The 19,777-nt window shown below is 42.2% G+C and overlaps 1 protein-coding gene across 1 annotated transcript in view; it reads left to right on the top strand.

Moving 5' to 3' along the window:
• Positions 1–19,777, top strand: part of LOC144229115 (protein kinase C-binding protein NELL1) — a gene marked incomplete at its 3' end in the record, with an annotated part of 230,315 nt that overhangs the window by 70,375 nt on the left and 140,163 nt on the right. The window contains exon 3 of the mRNA XM_077761072.1: positions 6,773–6,923. Within this exon, the coding sequence (XP_077617198.1) occupies positions 6,773–6,923 (151 nt within the window). The remainder of the gene's footprint in view (positions 1–6,772; positions 6,924–19,777) is intronic.

The raw sequence follows: 19,777 nt of genomic DNA, 5'->3' as shown, positions 1-19,777 counted from the left end.
AGAATCTTTTCTAATAGAGCCCCAAAATAATTATTAAAAAACATGTCACAGGATTTCTTAGATTGAGTCCCCCCATGGACTTGGGGCTGCTCAGCTAGCTTTATTATTCTTTAGGCAGCTTGTTATTTTAATGTGCTCTTCCTCAACAGGTTGGGGTTCCAGTTGAGTGTCTTTGGTAAGCCTCCTTTGTTAGGCTGTATTCCAGACTGGAGAGTCCAGATAGATTATTAAGGCAACAAACATTGGAGGCTCTACTGTGTGGCGGCCACTGTGTGGAGTGTGGGGTATCTATTGATAAACCATTCCTCATGGGATTTATGGTCTGGTAGGCATGAAGGCTCTTAATGAAATGATTATACACAATAACATGACTACACACACAAGACCTCGATGGCTCTGATGAGGAACACCTCATACAGGAAGCTGAGCTGGCTTGAGGTGGTCAGAGAAAGCTGGCCTGAAGGAGTAGCAGTTAACCTGGTAAACACGAGAAGAGAGAATGGAGAGGGAGAATGAGAATGTGCTAAGTGTGGAGGAACACGGCCCTGGGAAGAAGAAAAAGGAGGCTGTGTGGCTGGAGTGCAGGAGTGAGGAGGGGTGGGAACAGGGAAAGAGGAAGAAGAAAAAGTAGGGAAGGGTACCAGGCAAATGCCACGATGTATCAGAGAGGACTCTGCCGGGCGAAGACTCCATTTTTTCTCCCTATTCACTTGCTTTGTAAAGCTTTCAGACCTGTGTGCCTCCATTTCTTCAGCTGTAAAGTGGGTGGGGGGATATTGGTACTTAGTTCAGGGATTGTGTGAATAGTTTGCTTCTAAATATTTCCCAAGTGACCACAAAGTTTCAGCCAGGTTATGTGATGATGCTTTGCCCCTTTTCTGCGAAAACCAAGCGTAGATACCATGCACCTCGGTGAATAGTAGATGTAGCAGAGTGAGGAGTGGAGCCTGCGAAACCAGCCTGCCCGGTTGGAATCTCCCCGTGGCCTCCTTGCCTGGTGTCTTTTAGAAAATTAAATTCTGTAAGCTTTAGTTTCCTCATTTATAAAGAAGGAAAAATAACAGTGGCTACTCGTAAGGTTACTGTAAGTGATTCGTGGAAAGCCGTTAGCCTGGCACTTGGTACCACAATGAGCTGTACACATGTTTACTTACCATTCTGGCTTCTGGCTTAATGGGATGTCATTGTGAATTTGCTAGTGGAGGTAGAAATCCCTTACACGTTGACTGGGAGTCTCCTAGTGTCCCCACTACTTTTTTTTTTTTAATTTTTTTAAATGTTTTTTTTTAAATTTATTTCTAGGAGAGAGAGAGAGAGAGAGACAGCGTGAGCAGGGGAGGGTCAGAGAGAGAGGGAGTCACAGACTGAAACAGGCTCCAGGCTCTGAGCTGGCAGTCAGCACAGAGCCCGACGCGGGGCTTGAACCCACGAACCGCGAGATCATGACCTAAGCCAAAGTCGGACGCTTAACCGACTAAGCCACCCAGGCGCCCCCCCACTACTTTCTGCTGGTGATTTCGGCTTCTTTAAAAGCTTCTTGGGTCAGTCACCTCAGGCTTTGTTAAAGACGGGCTCCAGGACCTAACGGTGGAACGTCTGTCCTCCTACCCACGGCAGGAATTGCCCCATGGACAGTTGGCAGTTGTGAACTGGCCAACTTCCTCTGTGCTCAGAAATGAAAAGCCACCTGCTGCTTCGAGTTGACTTTTTGCTTTACTTTTTGGGGCCAATTTTACTACGAGCTTACATGAGACACAGGCTGGAAGGGCGTGCCGCATCTCTATCCGGATTCTGCCATATGCCAGGTTCTCTCTGTAAATGTGTTGTCATTACTAAGCTGTTCCCTAAATCTTCTGTCTGTCAAGGCTGAGGTGGGCTGCTGGGTGTGTGTTTGGTCATGTTTCTGGCTGCTGCTGTTCTTGTTTCCCCCACTTGCCAATCGGTGGAGAGTTTCCTCTGATATTAGGTTGAGTAGCTGCTGTGCTACTGGACTTTCAGTGAGAGAGATGCTTGCAGAGAAAGAAAAATGCCAGGATAATGGAAAACACATGGGTGTCCACATCTGCACAGCCATCCTGCAAGGAGTGCCCTCTCTCTTGCCAGCTACATGCTTATTCATGTGTTTAGACTCTGGCTCAGAGATCTCTCTTCCACCATGTCCTTCCCAGCCTCCGCTGGCTCTCTCCTTCTGTTGTGCATTGCCCCGTTCTACCTGTCGTCTGCAGGTGACAACCTTGCTTCCACAGCTATCCTCAAAGGCAGGAACTGTATTTATACTGGTTTCCCTGGTGCCCAGAAAGCACAATGCCTGGCACAGAGAAGACGCTGGTATGTTTGACCATCACAATCCTCACTCTGTCATCCGACAAAAAGGAAATGAAGTTGCTTCTGTACCCAGCAGATGAGAGTGTGTGAATACCACCGTTTAATTTCTGTAACCTCCTCCCTTCAACCCGATACATTTTTTTTTAATCTGATGCTTAATCATCACATTCACATTTTTAGCCTTTAAAAATGACCAGGTAGAGCTGTTTCATCCTAGGAAAGAAAAAGCACTTAACCTTCGTTGCTGATGGAGCACTTCTTAACTAGGTCGTGTAAAACTTCTGGATGTTCGGAATGACTTTTTTTTTTAAGTGTAAAATGTTCAATGTAAGTGGTGGTTGTATGGGAGATTACCCTGATGCAATGGTAGACTCCCAGGGATGTTCCCAGGGGTCACAAAACTGCTTCACCGACCAAATTCAGATGCTTGAATCATGTGACGAATTAAGTAAAGTCAAAATGTCCAGGGGGAAGCAGGGGAAAGAAATGGAGTAGGCGTATAGGGTACAGGCTGGGCAAAGGATGGGCCACCCCACCAGATTCCTGGGTCATGCGTTGTTCATGTATTCGGTCTTTGCCCCATCAGCTTCTTTGAGGTTACATGGACCAGAGCAGAGGATGTAAAGAGAGTGGTGGGCGGAGTTTCAGCAGGTGGGAGGAGCCAGGTGCCAACGTGTATCCTGTCTTGGAGAGGGCAAGTACTCCTCGTCCCAACTTTAGTTACCAGTTAATCAGGTGAGCAATGATGGGTTTGAGTAGCATTTTTCAGGAAGAGTACATGTGGTGCCAGAATGGGAATGGAATGAGTGTCAAGTGTATCCCATTTAGGGATGACATAGCTGTCATCCTGAAGATGGTGTGATTTGTACGTTGTGACTTGGTTCTCCCACCCCATCCTATTTATAGGTTACATGCTTATTCAGTCCTTTTTATATATGTGCAACACGCTTATGTTTCATTTATTTGATCTATGTTTAACACGTTTCACAGGTTTCTAACTTGCTGTCTATATTTAACACGCCCTATGAGCTTTATTCATTCCACTTGTTTTTCTTGTTCTCTCTAGCAGAATTGAATATTCTTAAAAAATACAGCAAGCACATTAATGGTTGCATATGGCAGTACAGTATCCGCTATAGATTTGGAAGATCAGAGGAGAGAAATGGTAGAATCTAGTTATTTCATATGTAGAAAACACCTTTAGTACCCTCTTCTGCTAGGTGACTAGGAGGAGGGTAAAGTGATGAATAGAAATGGAATGTTGAGGCCTGGGAAGAACTTGAACTCTCTGATCTCCAGTCATCTCGGTTTTCAGATAGAGAGTGTGAGACTCCTAGAGGTTAAGTGTCTTATCCAAGGTCACATAGCTAGTTATCGATAAAATTTGATAGTCTTGAGTCTTTTAAACTGGTCCAGTGCTCTGGCTTATATGTTGTAATAAGTGAGATTACTTTCTGGGGTTCTTTTAGCAGTTGAATTATGGTAAGCATTTACTTGAGAGAGCTTTTCTGAAAATGAGAATGCACATAAAGTCTCATTGTTTGAAAATAGGTGTTTTTTTACATTTCACCCTGGTGAGTGCTAATAGGGTATCTTTATTTCACTGTGCCAGTCATTTACAAAAAGAAGTGAGAAGCTGGCAGAGGAAATGTTCAGTTTTGTAGGAGGGCTGGATGAGCAGCAGTGTGGTTGAGTTGGATTAGACTGTTAGGTGGGGTGTCCTATAAATGGGAGGGGCCGAACTGGCCCTGAACATGATTTTCTTTCATTTGATAGCCACTGACCCTTGACAAGTATCCATTTATCTTTTCCTTTTCCAAAGGTTGTCTTACTTGTTTCTGACTATAATATTTGTGGTTACTTGAAATAATAATATACATGGTAAAAATAAATAGAACATAAATTCACTAAGTCTGTATTGGATGCCTGTTTCATGCCAGGCACTGAGAACTGTGGACGCAGCAATGAATGAATGAGTGTGCCTGTCTTTGTGGAGCTTCTAGACTAGAGGGGAAAGAAAATATGTTAAGAAAAAAAAAAAAGATCATGAGTAATAGAAGGGAAACACGGATTATAATAAGTGGTATGGAGAAAATAACCAGAGTGATGTGTTTGATATAAATGGTGAACCTGCTTTGGAGGGAGTGACCAGGAGGCTGCAATTTCAGTAAGAGCTGAAGGAGCCAGGCCTGGGAAGGGGGCGGGGGGGAAGAGCTCTGTGGGAAACAAGGAAGAGTGTGCAAAGACCCTGAGGCACAGGAGTGGGCTTGGATATGAAAGAAGAGTATGAAATTGGTTGGCTTGAACTGAGTGGTCCCATTTGCTAAGACTGGGAACTCCAAGAGGAAATAGAGGGTTGGGAGGAATAACCAGAGCTCTGTCATAGATATATACATTCTGAAATGCATATTAGACCTTCCTATGGAGACATTAAGGATATTGAAGATGTATCTGTCGCGTAAGGGAGAGGTTGGGGTGGCAGATATACAGCCTTCAGTGTCATTGGCCAGTGGTGCTGGGATGGTGTCCGAGAGAATGGAGTGAGAGGTGAGGACATCCCCCACTGATATGCCTGCTGGGGGAAAGCGTTACGAATATCATGGCTGATTGAACATTGCTCACTTTGCATTGGGCTCAAGCTTTAGAATCCTCTAATGAGCTCTCGGGGCTAACACTGCCAATCAGCTAATTCCTAATAGATGAATAAAGAAGGAAATAGCAAAAAGGGGAAAAGTAAAATGTAAGTTAATCTCAAGAGCCAAATGCATTTTTTTTTTTCTGGCACTAAATTCTAGGTGGAATTTATTAGGATTTTTACCTGGCAGTAACAAAAATGTTAACAAAGGTTCGCTAATGATCTCTAGTTTACAAAGTGATTAGTTCATATGTTTAATAGATCTTGAATATTATCTTGCCAAGTCTTTGGGATTTTGGAGAAGGTATAGAAGGATTCCCTAAGTGGCTCTTGTCTCTGCCCTTGACAAAAGCTGAAAGCTGGCCACTTAACAGTAAAGTACTGAAGGACTTTGGGTACAGAAGCAAATAAGCAAGATCCATGCTGAGCAAGCTTGCCCAGTGTGGGGCTTGATCCCATGATTTTGGGATCATGACCTGAGCTGAAATCAAGAGCCAGATGCCCAACTGACTGAGCCACCCAGGTGCCCCAGAAGCCACGCTTTAGGATGAGGTTCTTCAAGGTCTCTATAGTCTGTGATGTTGCTTGGGCAACACAGCTTTTAAAGGTCTTTGTTTTTTCAGACTCTTGGAGAAATAACGGAGTATTTTCCTATAGACGATGTATTCAGGGCATGAGAAAAGGCCACCAAATCTGTTTTTGGTATCCCTTTGTCATTTCTGAATAGTTTGCTCTAATTCTGCTGGTGGCCAGTTTCTGGTTTGAGGAAGTAAAGTATAAAATAATGAGAGTGCCTAGTTTATCATGATAAGGAAGAGACTGAGTACGAAATAATGAATGTTTTATCATGAAGAATTTATAGAAGGAGAGTCGTGGCCAAGAGCAGTATTAGCTGGATTCCCACACCTCCAGGCCTGCTAAATTGGCCTCAACTTTAACATTTCATGAGCAGGGTCATCCGCCCCATGTTTACAGAGAAATTCCAGGCACGCTTATGGATCATGAACATGCTCTGTATTCTTTAAGCAAAAATGGAGTTAGTCGTCTGGCATTATTAGCGCTAGTAAATCTCTGCTGGGTACAAAGCAAGGACAGTTTTCCTTCTACAGATTGTGGCGTGAAAGAAATGGAGTCCACTGAGAAAAGTGAAATTGGAAGCTGCTGAGTGGCATTTGGATCCTGCTAAACACAGGATTCTGTGAATTTAGGATTTATTTATCTGATTGTCTCTCACTTTTTTTTTTTTAAGTGTTTATTTTGAGAGAGAGAGAGAGACAGAGTATAAGTGGGGGAGGGGCAGAAAAAGAGGGAGACAGACTCTGAAGCAGGTTGTAGGCTCTAAGCTGTCAGCACAGAGCCAGATGCAGGGCTTGAACCCAGGAACTGCGAGATTGTGACCTGAGCTGAAGTCAGAAGTTTAACCGGCTGAGCCACCCAGGCGCCCCTGTCTCTCGCCTTTTTTACAGCAACTTCATCTGTTTGTAGCAGGCCACATTGCTCAGTGTCCTGTCAAAATTTCTGTCAGAAAATCACTAGCTGGCCAATTGTGAACTTGTCAAAGTGACAAGGGGGTACAGTGACAGAGGTGGCATTTCTGGGTTTTGCATTGAATGAATGCTGCTATCTGAAGTGGCGGATGGTACCTGAAAACAAAGTATTGGTGAGTGGCAAGGTGAGGGGGCTGAGAGATGTGACGTGGATCCTGTGGACACTTTTAACCTCCTCTTTTCCCTTCTTCCTTCTCTCTGCCCTCCTTCTCCTCCTTGTTCCCTTGGTCCCTGTCTGTTTCTGTTTTCCCTTCCTGACTCCCAGACACAGAGCGAGAGATCCATGCAGCCCCTCATGTGAGTGAGAAATTAATCCAGCTGTTCCGGAATAAGAGCGAATTCACCTTTGTGGCCACTGTACAGCAAAAGCCATCGACCTCAGGAGTGATCCTCTCCGTTCGAGAGCTGGAGCACAGGTAAGCTGTACTTTTGCAAATGTCTTCAGGATTGATGGACTGTACAACATGCCGTGGAATTTGGAGGATGTATCCTTAAGGGAACATGCCCCCGGCGGAGGCCTCGTTGCTATTGAGTACACTGGTGGCTTTTCTTTGCATTAAGGACTTTGGCAAAGTGGTTTTCTTGTTGACTCTCAAAGGAGCGCTTGCTTGTGTCTTGCTTGCCTATCTTCTGTCTTCTGGTAGACTTTTCTCCCATGAAACCACAGTCTATGTGCTATTGACATCAGCAAGAAAGTCCCATTTAACAATCTTTAATAAGCATCATTGTGTGTTTACTCTATGCAGGAACTGTGGTGGACACAGGAATACTCAGATGAATGGTACAGAATTTCTGTTCTAAGGATCACCTAGGCTAGTAGGGAAGATGGACAGATGTCCTGAAGTATCGTAGAAATGTGTGTTTAAGGAATAAGGGTTCTGGAAGGTTGTGGTAAGCTAAGGAAGCCTTCAGAAAGGATTGTGGTTGTATAAAGAAAGGGGGATTTTTGGACAGGCTCAATGAGCAGGAGTAAGGAGTGGGAAGAACAGCATTCCAGAAATAGGTTGCTAGGATTTGGGGAAGGAAAAGAGGTGTTGGGGTCAGTGGTTGGCACATTGTGTGTGGTGGGGGAAGCCAAGGAGTTTGGGGTGGACAGTGAGGAGTGGTACTCTAGAGGTAGGTAGAAGCTAGATCATCTCAGAGCTTCGAGGCCATGTTGAAAAACTTGGGCTAAATCCTCCATAGATAATGGGAAGCCATGTAAGGGGTTTAGGTTTGAGAAAAGAGGATTCTATTTTGGTGAGTTTCAAGTAATGATAATCTAAGACAAGTATAGAAGTTTCCTGAGAAAGAACGATGAGTGGTAGCCAGGGAGAGGGCAAAGACTGTGATCCAACAGCCTCCACTCTCTGAGGGCTGCCTCCAGAGGCCTTTATGGTATGCCAATCCAGAAGCCTGCCCCCAGGCCAAAGCACCAGGGCAAACAAATAGGCCTCTTTACAGAAAGGCTTGACCACTTCTTTCCGTCCGGCAGTGCCCTGAGGGTGGTAGTCTGCCAAGGCCTCTCTTCCATTGTTAAAGTCCCATGGAACCTGGGAATGCAAACTCTCCTGTGGGTTTTAGAGCCAGGTGACCAAGTAGTGTTCCCTGAGTAGCGGCCACAAAAAAACTGAGGCACCAGATGAGTGTAAAAGCTCCCTTTGGTGCCTGGGTGGCTCAGTCAGTTAAGCGTCTGACTTCGGCTCAGGTCATGATCTCCTGGTTCGTGAGTTCGAGCCCCGCCTCGGGTTCTGGGCTGACCCCTCAGAGCCTGGAGCCTGTTTCAGATTCTGTGTCTCCCTCTTTCTCTGTCTCTACCCCACTCATGCTCCGTCTCTCTCTGTCTCAAAAATAAATTAAAAAAATAAAAAGTTCCCTTCTGGGAGAGGGCGGTGTGAGGAGGCACCTGCTGGCTGGTGCACTGCAGAGGAGGAGCAGAGATGGTGTGAAGTGTTGGTCCTGGAGAGTATTCCCACAGGCTCCTGGCTGTGTTACATTAGATACCACCTCCGCAGGGCAGTGCTTCAGTAGAAGCAAATGAACTGCTTTCCCTCAAAGTCTGGGCAGATAGCCCCCTCTGAGCTGGGCCCTGACCTCATGAGTCTGAGTGCAAGAGCCCTTCAGGAGGGGTTTCTCAGATTCTAACACCCTTAGGGGGCTCGTGGACATGAGCCCCTGGAAATTTTGAGGGCTTGTCTCACAAGTACAGGTCTTAAAATTCGGGCTGCCCAATGTGGAGTTCAAACCCTTAGCCCCCATGGTAGAAGCTCTGGGTTTTGAGTTCCCCGCTGCTTGTGGGTCCCCATGCCAGGGGTGGGGCTTATGGTGAGGTGGTGGTGCAGCCTCTCCTACCTGCTCCCACGTGGATGATTTTTTTCCTCCTTTGCTCACTGAGCTCGGCTGGATTTGAATGATTGAATGGTGCATGAGCTTGAGCCCTGTGACATTGAGCCCTATATGAGGCTGTGCCTAGACAGCATGGAGCTAGCTTGGGATTCTCTCTCTCTCTCTTTGCCTCTCCCCTGCTTGCATTCCGCCCCTAATAAATAAATAAACAAACGTAAAGAGAATTGACTGAATCTGTAAGATACTGGCTATGGGTAATAACGAAAACCTGGTTTCCACCCTTAAGGAGAAACACATCTAGTTAAGGAGACCTGTGGTATGGAAGAGGAACATAGGATATTATTTATGTAGGAATTAGGCAATTGATTATAAGCCAGCAATGTACCCATCGATGATAGAGAACCTTGAATCATCTTTCAGGTTTCTTCTTGTTTATCAGGATAACTGTGTCTAGAGGAGCAAATAGTCTTGGAGACAGTTGTCATGGATATCTGACCAGGTGCAAATGATGACCAAGGATTTGAGGGTTTTGATTCATAGCAGAGGGTTTAGGGACCTAGCAGATTGGGTGAATAAACTGGAATATGGGATCTGACAGACTGGAAAGTGAGACTCCCTGGGTTCTTTTTATGGTTCTTAACCACGTGACCTTCATGGTAACACTCAGGCTCCAGATGAATCAAATCAGTATTGGCAACAATTGGGAGATGGACACTTAGATTTCTAGATAATTAAAAAAAAATTTACATTTCACTGTTTGTTGTTGTTAGTATACTCAGAGTTGTTCATGCAATGCAATCTTTTACAAATTTCCATTACCTCCAAGAGAAATCTCCGTCCTTAAGCTGTCACTCATGAGTCTCCCACTAATAACCCAGCCTTAGGCAAGCACTCCTCTATTCCCTGGCTCTATGGATTTTCCTGTTTTGGCCATTTCATATAAATGGAATCCTACAATATGTGGTTGTTTGTGACTGGCTTTCATTTAGAATGTTCTCAGGGTTCTTTCGTGGTGATAGTGTGTTGTCAGTGGTTCATTTTTTTTAAAAACTTGTAGAATATTGCATTGTTTGTGTATACCACGTTTTATTTATCAGTTGCACATGGAATTGTTTCAAGTTTTTGGTGATTATGAATAATGCTCTTGTGCTCTTTCATGTACAAGTTTTTGTGTGGACACAGGTTTGTGGTTTCTTGGGTGTATAACTAGAGGCAGAAGAATATCTGGATAAAGTGGTAGCTCTGTGTTTACCTGCTAAATTGCCAAACTGTTTTCCAAAGTACTTGTACCATTTCACATTCCGACCAGCAGTGTATGAGAGTTCCAGTTTTTTTTCTTTTTATATCCTTAATAGTCAACTGTCTTTCTCTTTGATGTAACTATCCTTTTTTTTTAATTTTTAAATGTTTTTTTATTTATTGCTGAGAGAGAGAGACACACAGTGTGAGCAGGGGAGGGTCAGAGAGAGGGAGATACAGAATCTGAAATAGGCTCCAGGCTCTGAGCTGTCAGCACAGAGCCCGACACGGGGCTCGAACCCATGAACTGTGAGATCATGACCTGAGCCGAAGTCGGACGCTTAACCGACTGAGCCACCCAGGCGCCCCTGATGTAACTATCCTAATAGGTGTGACGTGACCCCCTTCTGTGGTTTTGAGTTAGATTTCCTGATGGCAAATGACGTTTAGTGTCTCCATGTTTTATTGGCTGCTTATTTATCTTATTGGGAGAAATAACTATTCAGGTCATTTGCCCACGTTAATTGGGTTGTGTTATCATTTTGTAATACTTAGAGATCCAAGTCCCTTTCTCAGAAACCTGACTTAGGTTTCTTCAACTGTGTTGATTGTCTTACATCCCAGAAGCCCAGAGTTTTTAAATTGGATGTCCAGTATATCTGTTTTTTTTTTTTTTCCTTCATTTTGTTGCTATTGCTTTTGTTCTGAGAAACCATTTTTTCATATGAGGCCATTAAGACTTCTAGGATTGGGGCACCTGGGGTTCGGTTGATAAAGCATCTGACTTCAGCTCAGGTCATGATCTCATGGCTTGTGAGTTTGAGCCCCACGTTGGGCTCTGTGCTGACAGCTTAGAGCCCGGAGCCTGCTTTGGATCCTGTGTCTCTCTCTCTCTGCCCCTCCCCTGCTTGCACTCTGTCTCTCTCTCCCTCAAAAATAAAATAGACATTAAAAAACTTCTAGGATTTATTTAAAATTTTTATGAGGTTAGCTCTTTAAAGTGTTGGGTAGATTTTAAGTTAGGTTTTTCTGTCGGGTGTGGAGTAGCCATCCAACTTCATCTTTTTACAGGTGGAGAACCAGTTGTTGACCATGTATGGAGCATGTTTTTCCCCAGTGAATTATCTTGGCTCCCTCATCAAAGATCAATGGACTATAAATGGGAGATTTATTTCTGGACTCTGAATTCTATTCCATTGATCAATATCCAGCTGCTGGTACTATTTTGATGATTGTAACTTTCTAGTAAGTTTTGATGTTAAGAAGTGTGAGCCCTCCAACTTGCTTTTTCAAGGTTGTTTTGGATGTTCCAGTCCTTGAATTCCTAAATGAGTTTTAGGATCAATTGTTTTAAAGTTTCATTTAAATTCCTGTTAACGTACAGTGTAATAATAGTTTCAAGTGTACAGTGTAGTGATTCATTACTTACAACACCTGGTGCTCATCACATGTGCCCTCCTTAATCTCCAGCACCTTTTAACCCATACCCTCCCTCCCATCAGCTTGTTCTTTGTAGTTAAGAGTCTGTTTCTTTTATCTCTCTCTCTCTGTCTTCTTCCTCCCCTGTGCTCATTTCTTTTTTAAATTCTACATACGAGTGAAATAGGGTGTTTGTCTTTCTCTGACTGACTTATTTTGATGAGCATAATACTCTCTAGCTCCATCCACACTGTTGCAAATGATAAAATTTGATTCTTGTGGCTGAGTCATGTTTCATTGTGTATATATAACACATCTTCTTTATTCATCAGTTTATGGACCCTTGGGCTCTTACCATAGTTTGGCTGTTGTAGATAATGCTGCCTTTTTATTTAAAAATTTTTTTTATGTCTTTATTTTATTTTGAGAGACAGAGACAAAAAGCAAGTGGGGGAGGGGCAGAGAGAGAGGGAGACACAGAATCTGAAGCAGGCTCCAGGCTCTGAGCTAGCTGTCAGCACAGAGCCCGATGCAGGGCTCGAACCCACGAACTGGGAGATCATGACCTGAGCTGAAGTTGGACGCTTAACTGACTGAGCCACCCAGGCGCCCCAATGCTGCCTTTTTAAGGTCTGCAAAGATGACTGCTGGATTTTCAAAAGGATTATGTTCCATCTATAAAGTGAGGTAGGGATTATTGCCATTTTAGTAATATTATCTGTGGACCTGGACTATTTAGGTCTTTAATTTTAGAGTGTTTTGTACTTAAGAGTAGAATTTTTTCATGGTGTTTGTTAAGTTTATTTTTTGAACTGTAATGGCATAAAAAATTAAGAACTGATAAAGGGAATTACTTTTATATTCTCATTTGTTGGCTCATTGCTACTTCATAGAAATGTACTTGATATTTGCGTGTTGTACGTGTATCCTGCAGGCTTGCTAACCTCACGAATTTGATTAGGTTTTAGTGGATTTCTCTTAATTATTACATATAAGATCTTGTCATCTGTAAATCAGACAGAAAGAAGTAAAACTATATCTATTTGGTTGCCTCTTATTTTCTTGCCTAATTGGCTTGGCTAGAACTCTGAGTACCATGTTGAATGGAAATGGTAAGAACAGATAGTCTTGTTCTTGAGCTGAAGATGGAAAGGTTTCCATGTTTCATTTATGATGTTAGCTGTATAGTAGATGTTCTTAGCCAGGTTGAAATTCCCTTCCATTCCTAGTTTGTGGAGTGTTTTGTTGTCATTCTTTGTTTTTTATCCTGAAAGGGTATTTTTTTTCAAGTGCTATTTCTGCATTTATGGAGATGATGATGCTTTAATTCTGTTCCTTATTGATGTGGTGTATTATACTAATTGAATTTTGGATGTTATACTAAGCTTGCATTTCTGGGATAAATCCCACTTAGTCATGTTGTATAATCCTTTTTCTATATTCTTGGACTTAATAATATATTGAGAATTCTTTTATCAATATTCATAAGAGCTACAGGCTTGTAGTTTTCTCTTGATGCCTTTGTCTGGTTTTGGTATTGGGTCTTTACCTGACTTTATGTGGAGTGATCTTTTTTCCTTGTAAGTCAGCATTTGCTGATGGTGTACTCTGTGCCAGGCATTTGAGTTTTATCTTTTTTTTTTTTTTTAAACATGATTCTCCTTGATTGAAGGATATAATTTTGCCTTTTGAAAATGTTTCTCCAATTCCAGTATTTTTAGCAGCTATTCCATTTGTCTCCCATTTTCTAGAATCTCCATAATTGTGATGAATAATAAACAGATTAAAGGTCCTTGCAGAAGATAGGAAGCTTGCTGGTAATCCTGTCTTTAATATGTACCTAATCTGATCAGAAACTACCTGATGTTATATTAAACAATCTATCTTACATCTAAAAATATATGTGTGTGTATATATACGTAGTCCTGCGTGAAGGAAATTTAACTTTATTTCTGATATACTGAAAGGCCAAAAAATGAATAGTGGTTACATTTTATTAAATACCTCTTCAGTGTACCTTTTGAGATAATAGATGAAAGATAATAGATGAAACATAAAATTAACGTAATCACATTAGAGTCCATAATGTTGAACTCTTCCTGGGGGAAATCCTTAAACACGTTTACTAATGTTGTAGTTGGGATTTTTGCAACAATATTAAAAAAAATAATAGTAGTAGTAACTAGTATTTAAGCACTGATGAAAGAGGCCTTGTCTTGAACACTTGACTGTAAACTCATTACACGCTTAGTAGCTCATTAACAAGTGAGATAGTAGGTTTGAATGAGTTAATGTGAGGCTTTTTGAATTACTTTCTGGACTTCAAATCTATAGGTAATACCTATTCTATGAATATTTCCAGTAGAATTGACCTGAAAAAGGGTATGGGCTGAGATTTGTTTTTGGGGAGACTGAGAAATCTTTCACTACTAAAATGTTCATTTTCCATTCCTTTCATGGTATTTTAGGTAATTTAAAGCTCTTATTGGCTAGCTTACATTTTGTCAAAATCATTGAGCTCTCTGTTTTTTGGAGGACAGATAGTTGAGCATTATATTCATAGTTTTTATATTTGTGGTTCTCTTTAATTTGTAATGGGAAATGTCCTTTTTGGACAGGGTTATCATGGGGTTGTGTAGTTTATTGGCCTTTCTAATGAAACTACTCTTAGCTTTATTGGTTAGGTCTGTTTTTTCATTTTAAATCCATTGATTTCTGCTTCTTGATCACTTTGTATTTTTAGTACCTTCTTGGATATTTTCAGTTTTTAGTAAAATCACTGAAGGCTTCATGTTTTCTTGTGAGTATTCTTTTGAACCCCGCTCATTGACATTGCTATAGTTCTCCTTTTCTGTACCTTTCTATAGTTTTTTTTTTTTTTTTAATATTTTTATTTCTAGGAGAGAGAGAGAGAGTGTGTGTGAGCAGGGGAGGGTCAGAGAGAGAGGGAGACACAGACTCCGAAATAGTCTCCAGGCTCTGAGCTGGCAGTCAGCACANCATGGGGTTGTGTAGTTTATTGGCCTTTCTAATGAAACTACTCTTAGCTTTATTGGTTAGGTCTGTTTTTTCATTTTAAATCCATTGATTTCTGCTTCTTGATCACTTTGTATTTTTAGTACCTTCTTGGATATTTTCAGTTTTTAGTAAAATCACTGAAGGCTTCATGTTTTCTTGTGAGTATTCTTTTGAACCCCGCTCATTGACATTGCTATAGTTCTCCTTTTCTGTACCTTTCTATAGTTTTTTTTTTTTTTTTAATATTTTTATTTCTAGGAGAGAGAGAGAGAGTGTGTGTGAGCAGGGGAGGGTCAGAGAGAGAGGGAGACACAGACTCCGAAATAGTCTCCAGGCTCTGAGCTGGCAGTCAGCACAGAGCCTGACACGGGGCTTGAACCCACGAACCTTGAGATCATGACCTAAGCGAAAGTCGGATGCTTAACCGACTAAGCCATCCAGGCGCCCCACTATAGTTCCTTTTTAATGCATATATTTTAAGTGTTTATTTTTGAGACAGAGACCGCGAATCAGTGGGGGAGGGGCAGAGAGAGAGAGAGAGAGAATATCCAAAGCAGGCTCCAGGCTCTGAGCTGTCCGCACAGAGCCTGACACAGGGCTCAAACTCATAAACCATGAGATCATGACTTGAGCCAAAGTTGGACACTTAACCGACTGAGCCACCCAGGCACCCCAGCTTTTCTATAGTTCTTAATTTCAGTTGGACTTCCTCTTTGATCCAAGTTGGAATGGTTGTGTTTAATCACTTTGAAGTTTTTAATATGTGACTTCTGGTTTTATTGAAGGAAAAAAAGTGCTATAACATTTAGAGTTGAGATTGCTGATTTTTTTTGTGGGGACTTGTATGTGTTAAATATTTTTTTAGTAGCACATTTAAATAGATGTGTAGTCTTCATGTGAGTATTGATACATACAGCTATAACTTCATATGTAACATCTTGCAGGTGTGTTGCTGTAATTTGTCACTGGTATACTTATTTGCCACTTGAACTATAACCTGAGAGATGTAGACCGATAGCTTCTATGATTAGAATTTTGTCATATTCTCCTATGGTGGGCTTAAGGATCAGGCCTGGAATGGTCAGGCATGACCTGTACCACATTTCATTGGCCAGTACTGGGAAATTTGGTCTAGAATTGTGCCAAAGATGAGAGAACATGGGTATCGGAATAACTAGGCAGTCTTGGTCTTGATTGTTTAGAGTATTTCCAATTTAGTCTGTGCCCAAATTAGGAAAGTAGTATAGGTGAGAGATTTCATCACAGGATTTTTTTAAAAACATGTAGTACTTTTATGTATATAGTATGCACTTAATAAACATCGAATATGTCAATAATTCATTTTCTCAATCCCTGGTTCAGGTTGCTCAGATTTCATGGCCAGTTTCGAAGGTTCACCTGGAATCTATTCCCCAGGCACAGATACTGCCTTGGATTTACTACATATTATACAAGACCGTGAAAAGGGCAAAGGTGTTGATATCTGGAGACTGAAATGAATAATACCTTGGGGTTTTTTTTCTTCATGAGGATTAGAGGTTTTGTAAAACCTCTAGCACAGCTCTTGGTACCTAGTAGGACCTGCCCCCCCCTCCCATGTGCTGGGTCTGAACACTCTCCCCAGTCATCATGTGCTCCATGGGGAGTAATCACCCAACTGTCTTTGCCAAAGCCTGGGGGCCAGAGAAACTGCATTTACTGTTCTGGAAATCACGGTTTCCAATTTCTCCTAGGCTCTGGCTACTCTCAAGCAAGACCATTATTGAATTAATGGCAGAAGAGTTCTTTCAGTGGCTGATTTCTTTTCTAGCCAAAGGCAGACCTCTCTCTCACCTGGTGGGGATCCAGCAGCCAGAGGTGGATCATTTGGGAGAAATTTAATGCCTTAAAACAGTGAACTTCTTGGCACAGCAATATGTGGAAACTCCCTAGGTAACTGAGCCAGTTGGGTTTTTGTGAAGATCTTAAGTGAGTAGATGAAATGAAATGGAAAACTTAAATATAGGGATGACTGAAAAAGTACCTGCAGGTAGCAATTGAAGTATACTTTCATGTAATGAGCACTGTATTATTCTAATCTATATTTTGAATTTGATGGATTTTTTTTTAAAGTACCAATAGAGCACATTGGAAGAGCAACCAAGACGGATTTGTCTTTCTGAATTCTTTTTTTTTTTTTTAATTTTTTTTAATGTTTTATTTATTTCTGAGAGAGAGACAGCATGAGCAGGGGAGGGTCAGAGAGAGAGGGAGACACAGAATCTGAAGCAGGCTCCAGGCTCTGAGCTAGCTGTCAGCACAGAGCCCAACACGGAGCTCGAACCCACGAACCGTAAGATCATGACCTGAACCGAAGTCAGACTCAGCTCAACCGACTGAGCCACCCAGGCGCCCCATTGTCTTTCTGAATTCTTAATCTCATTGCAGATTTAAAGTTTATTTTTCCTGATTCAAGTGTGTTAATACAGAGCTTGGCTAAAATGGGAACCTTGATTAACGCAGATTAAATCTAATTGAACGTTCTGCCAGTGTACTCAAATCTATAAGTAAAGTGGTAAATCTTCTGTTTTTCAATTTTATTCCTAAATTACAGACAAAAATTACATCTGAGCATAATTAGGAAGCTGAAAGCAAGGGGTCTAAGAAAATGCTTTCTGTGGAGCACTTCTTTTTTTTTTAATATTTATTTTTGAGAGAGAGAGAGAGAGAGCATGAGCAGGGGAGGGTCAGAGAGAGAGGGAGACACAGAATCTGAAGCAGGCTCTGTGGAGCACTTCTATGAGAAGATGAAGAGGACATTTTTGGCTTCCTACGAGGGCCTTTCTTTCTTATGGAAAGAAACTTGATATTTCAAAAGATTCCCTTTAGTTTCTGGAGTTAGTGTGGCGGAAACAACTTTCCACTTTGATGCCAGGTAGACCTGGGTTCAACTCCTGGCTCTATCAATTACCAGATCTGTGAGATTTAGGAATTAGTTGGCCTCCGTGTCCCTTCATGTAAAGTGAAGGTATCTGTTATTGTCACGGAGTCCTTGAGAGGACTTACAGGAGCACTTGACTTAATGGCTCCCCTACGTCTCCTATCAGGGCCCTAAACAAATGCCATTCCCTTTCCTCTCCTCATGGCTGCTTTTCATATTTACTAGGTTTTCCCCCAAATACTTCAGAGGGGGGAAAGGTAGGTATTGGGACCTTCTCACCATTCAAACTAGTGCTTGGGTTTTCACATCAGGAGATTGTTATAATCCAAAATAACAGGCTGTTCTAATGGAATGCATTCCATAATTTCTGAGCAGGTTTACCTTCTTGATTATGAATGATTTAAGCCAATATTTAAGTTATTTTGTACTTTTAGATAATTAGCAGAATGGAGGATCGGAGGTGGGGGGAGGAAGTTCTAAAAGAGTGTTAACATGGTTTGGTGAAGCCACCCCAAGAGAACTCTCTCCTGGGACACTTAAGAGTACATTTCCAGTAATTGCACCTTTTACATAAACTTGAAAGTTTAATTCTTTCCTCAAGGAGAATCCAGTATAAGGTGTATTTAAAAAGGAGCTGTTGTCAGTTGTTACGTGGCTTGCATTTGGGAAGGAAGGAAACCCCTTTCAGATTGGAATCTTGCCCTAATGCAGATCTGGCCATGCTGCTTTGGAGGTATTGCAGACAAGTCTCCACATTCCAAACACAATGGGGAGGCTTTAGGTTTAGAACTGGGCTTGGGTTAGACTGCAAAACACCGCAAATACTGTGTGTGGAGCTATATGCTGGGCTACAATTGTGGGGCACACAGTGATGAAGATAGTCAGACACCAGAACGTACGGTTAGTCCTCTGACAGGAGGAATCAGAGAGCACTGTGTAGGGTGCCTTGCATTCCCACTGAAAGTTATAGGCAAAATAGACTAAGTAGAAGTCCGTCTAGAAGAGGAGCGGGAGAGGGTTCTGTATATGGCGTGAGTGAAGGGGCAATTGCTGAGAGAGATCACAGTGCCTTAAAAGAACGGAAGGAAATGCTGTGTTCGTGGAGGGTGGGGAGAGCATAGGTAGGGCAGAAGGGGTAAGGTGTGGAAAGAAGGGAACCTGGAAAGTCAGGCAAGAGGCCAGATGATGAATGGCTTTTAGGCAGTTAAAAGGATTTGGCTTTTCTTCTTGGAGCAATTGGGAGCCATGGAAGGGATTTCAGTGTGTGTGTCGGGGGCATGATTTGCTTTTGGAGGATCACACCGGCTCCTTGGTGGAGACTGACTGAAGGGCACAAGACTGGAGACAAGACCAGTAGGAGGTTGCTGCAGCTGTGAAGAGCCTAGGTTGTAACCAAGAGGGAAGGTTCTAGACTAGGTCAGATACTGGTGTCGCCCATAGAGGGAAGTGGATTAAGAGATAATAGAGTGAACTGGTTGTTCAGTGTGGGGTGTTGGGGGCCAGAGAGGGAGGAGTCAAGGGTGATGCCAAGGGTTCTAGCTCAGGCTACCGGGAGTACTTTGTCCTAAGCAGGAAGGCAAGGAGGGTACATGTCTTGTTTTATCCCTGTGTTCATGTCGTATGGCGTAGTTCCTTGAGTCTGTTCTAGTTTTCAGTGGCAAAAGTTAAAAATCTAGAAAAGCAGGGCACCTGGGTGTTTCCATTATTGAAGCTTCTGATTCTTGGTTTTGGCTCAGGTCATGATTTCACGGTTTGTGGGATTGAGCCCCGAGTTGGACTCCGTGCTGACAGGCCGAACCTGCTGGGGATTCTCTCTTCCTCTCTGCCCTTCTCCTGCTGGCACTGTCTCTCTCCATCTCAAAATAAGTAAATAAACTTTAAAAAAATTCTAGAAAATCTAAAAAGGCTAATGAAGGATGGGAAATAGTCTTGGATAAATGGGATCCCTTGCTTTTGGATGGACGTGGCTCTGTGGAGGAAACCCCTAAAAGATGAAAATACCTGAGATTCTTCCAAATGCTAGGAGACAAGACACTTGGAATTTGGGTGTTTATCCTTTTTACCTTTACACCCAGCAGAGTGGAGACATTGCTTCAAAGGGCAGTCAGGGCTGCGGTCTGTGTTAGCAAGTAGCAATTTTCAGACAAAGATGAAAATGAATGGAAGGATCTTACGTCAAAGAGGTAAGGTTTTTCAGGAAAATGCCAATTAAACAAAATTTAAGGCTTTTACAGAAGAAGTGAAGCTGTTCAGATGACTTTTGACCTTAATTGAAAAGCCGAGTATCATAGCAATAGAGTATAATATTTTGGGCAAATTGCTCATGCTTGTATATATGCATATTAGATT

Source organism: Crocuta crocuta, unplaced genomic scaffold, assembly GCF_008692635.1.
Source record: "Crocuta crocuta isolate KB4526 unplaced genomic scaffold, BGI_CrCroc_1.0 scaffold233, whole genome shotgun sequence".
NCBI classification, from domain to species: Eukaryota; Metazoa; Chordata; class Mammalia; order Carnivora; family Hyaenidae; genus Crocuta; species Crocuta crocuta.
The sequence above is the reverse complement of the archived record's forward strand: the minus strand, read 5'-3'. Positions and strand labels throughout refer to the sequence as shown.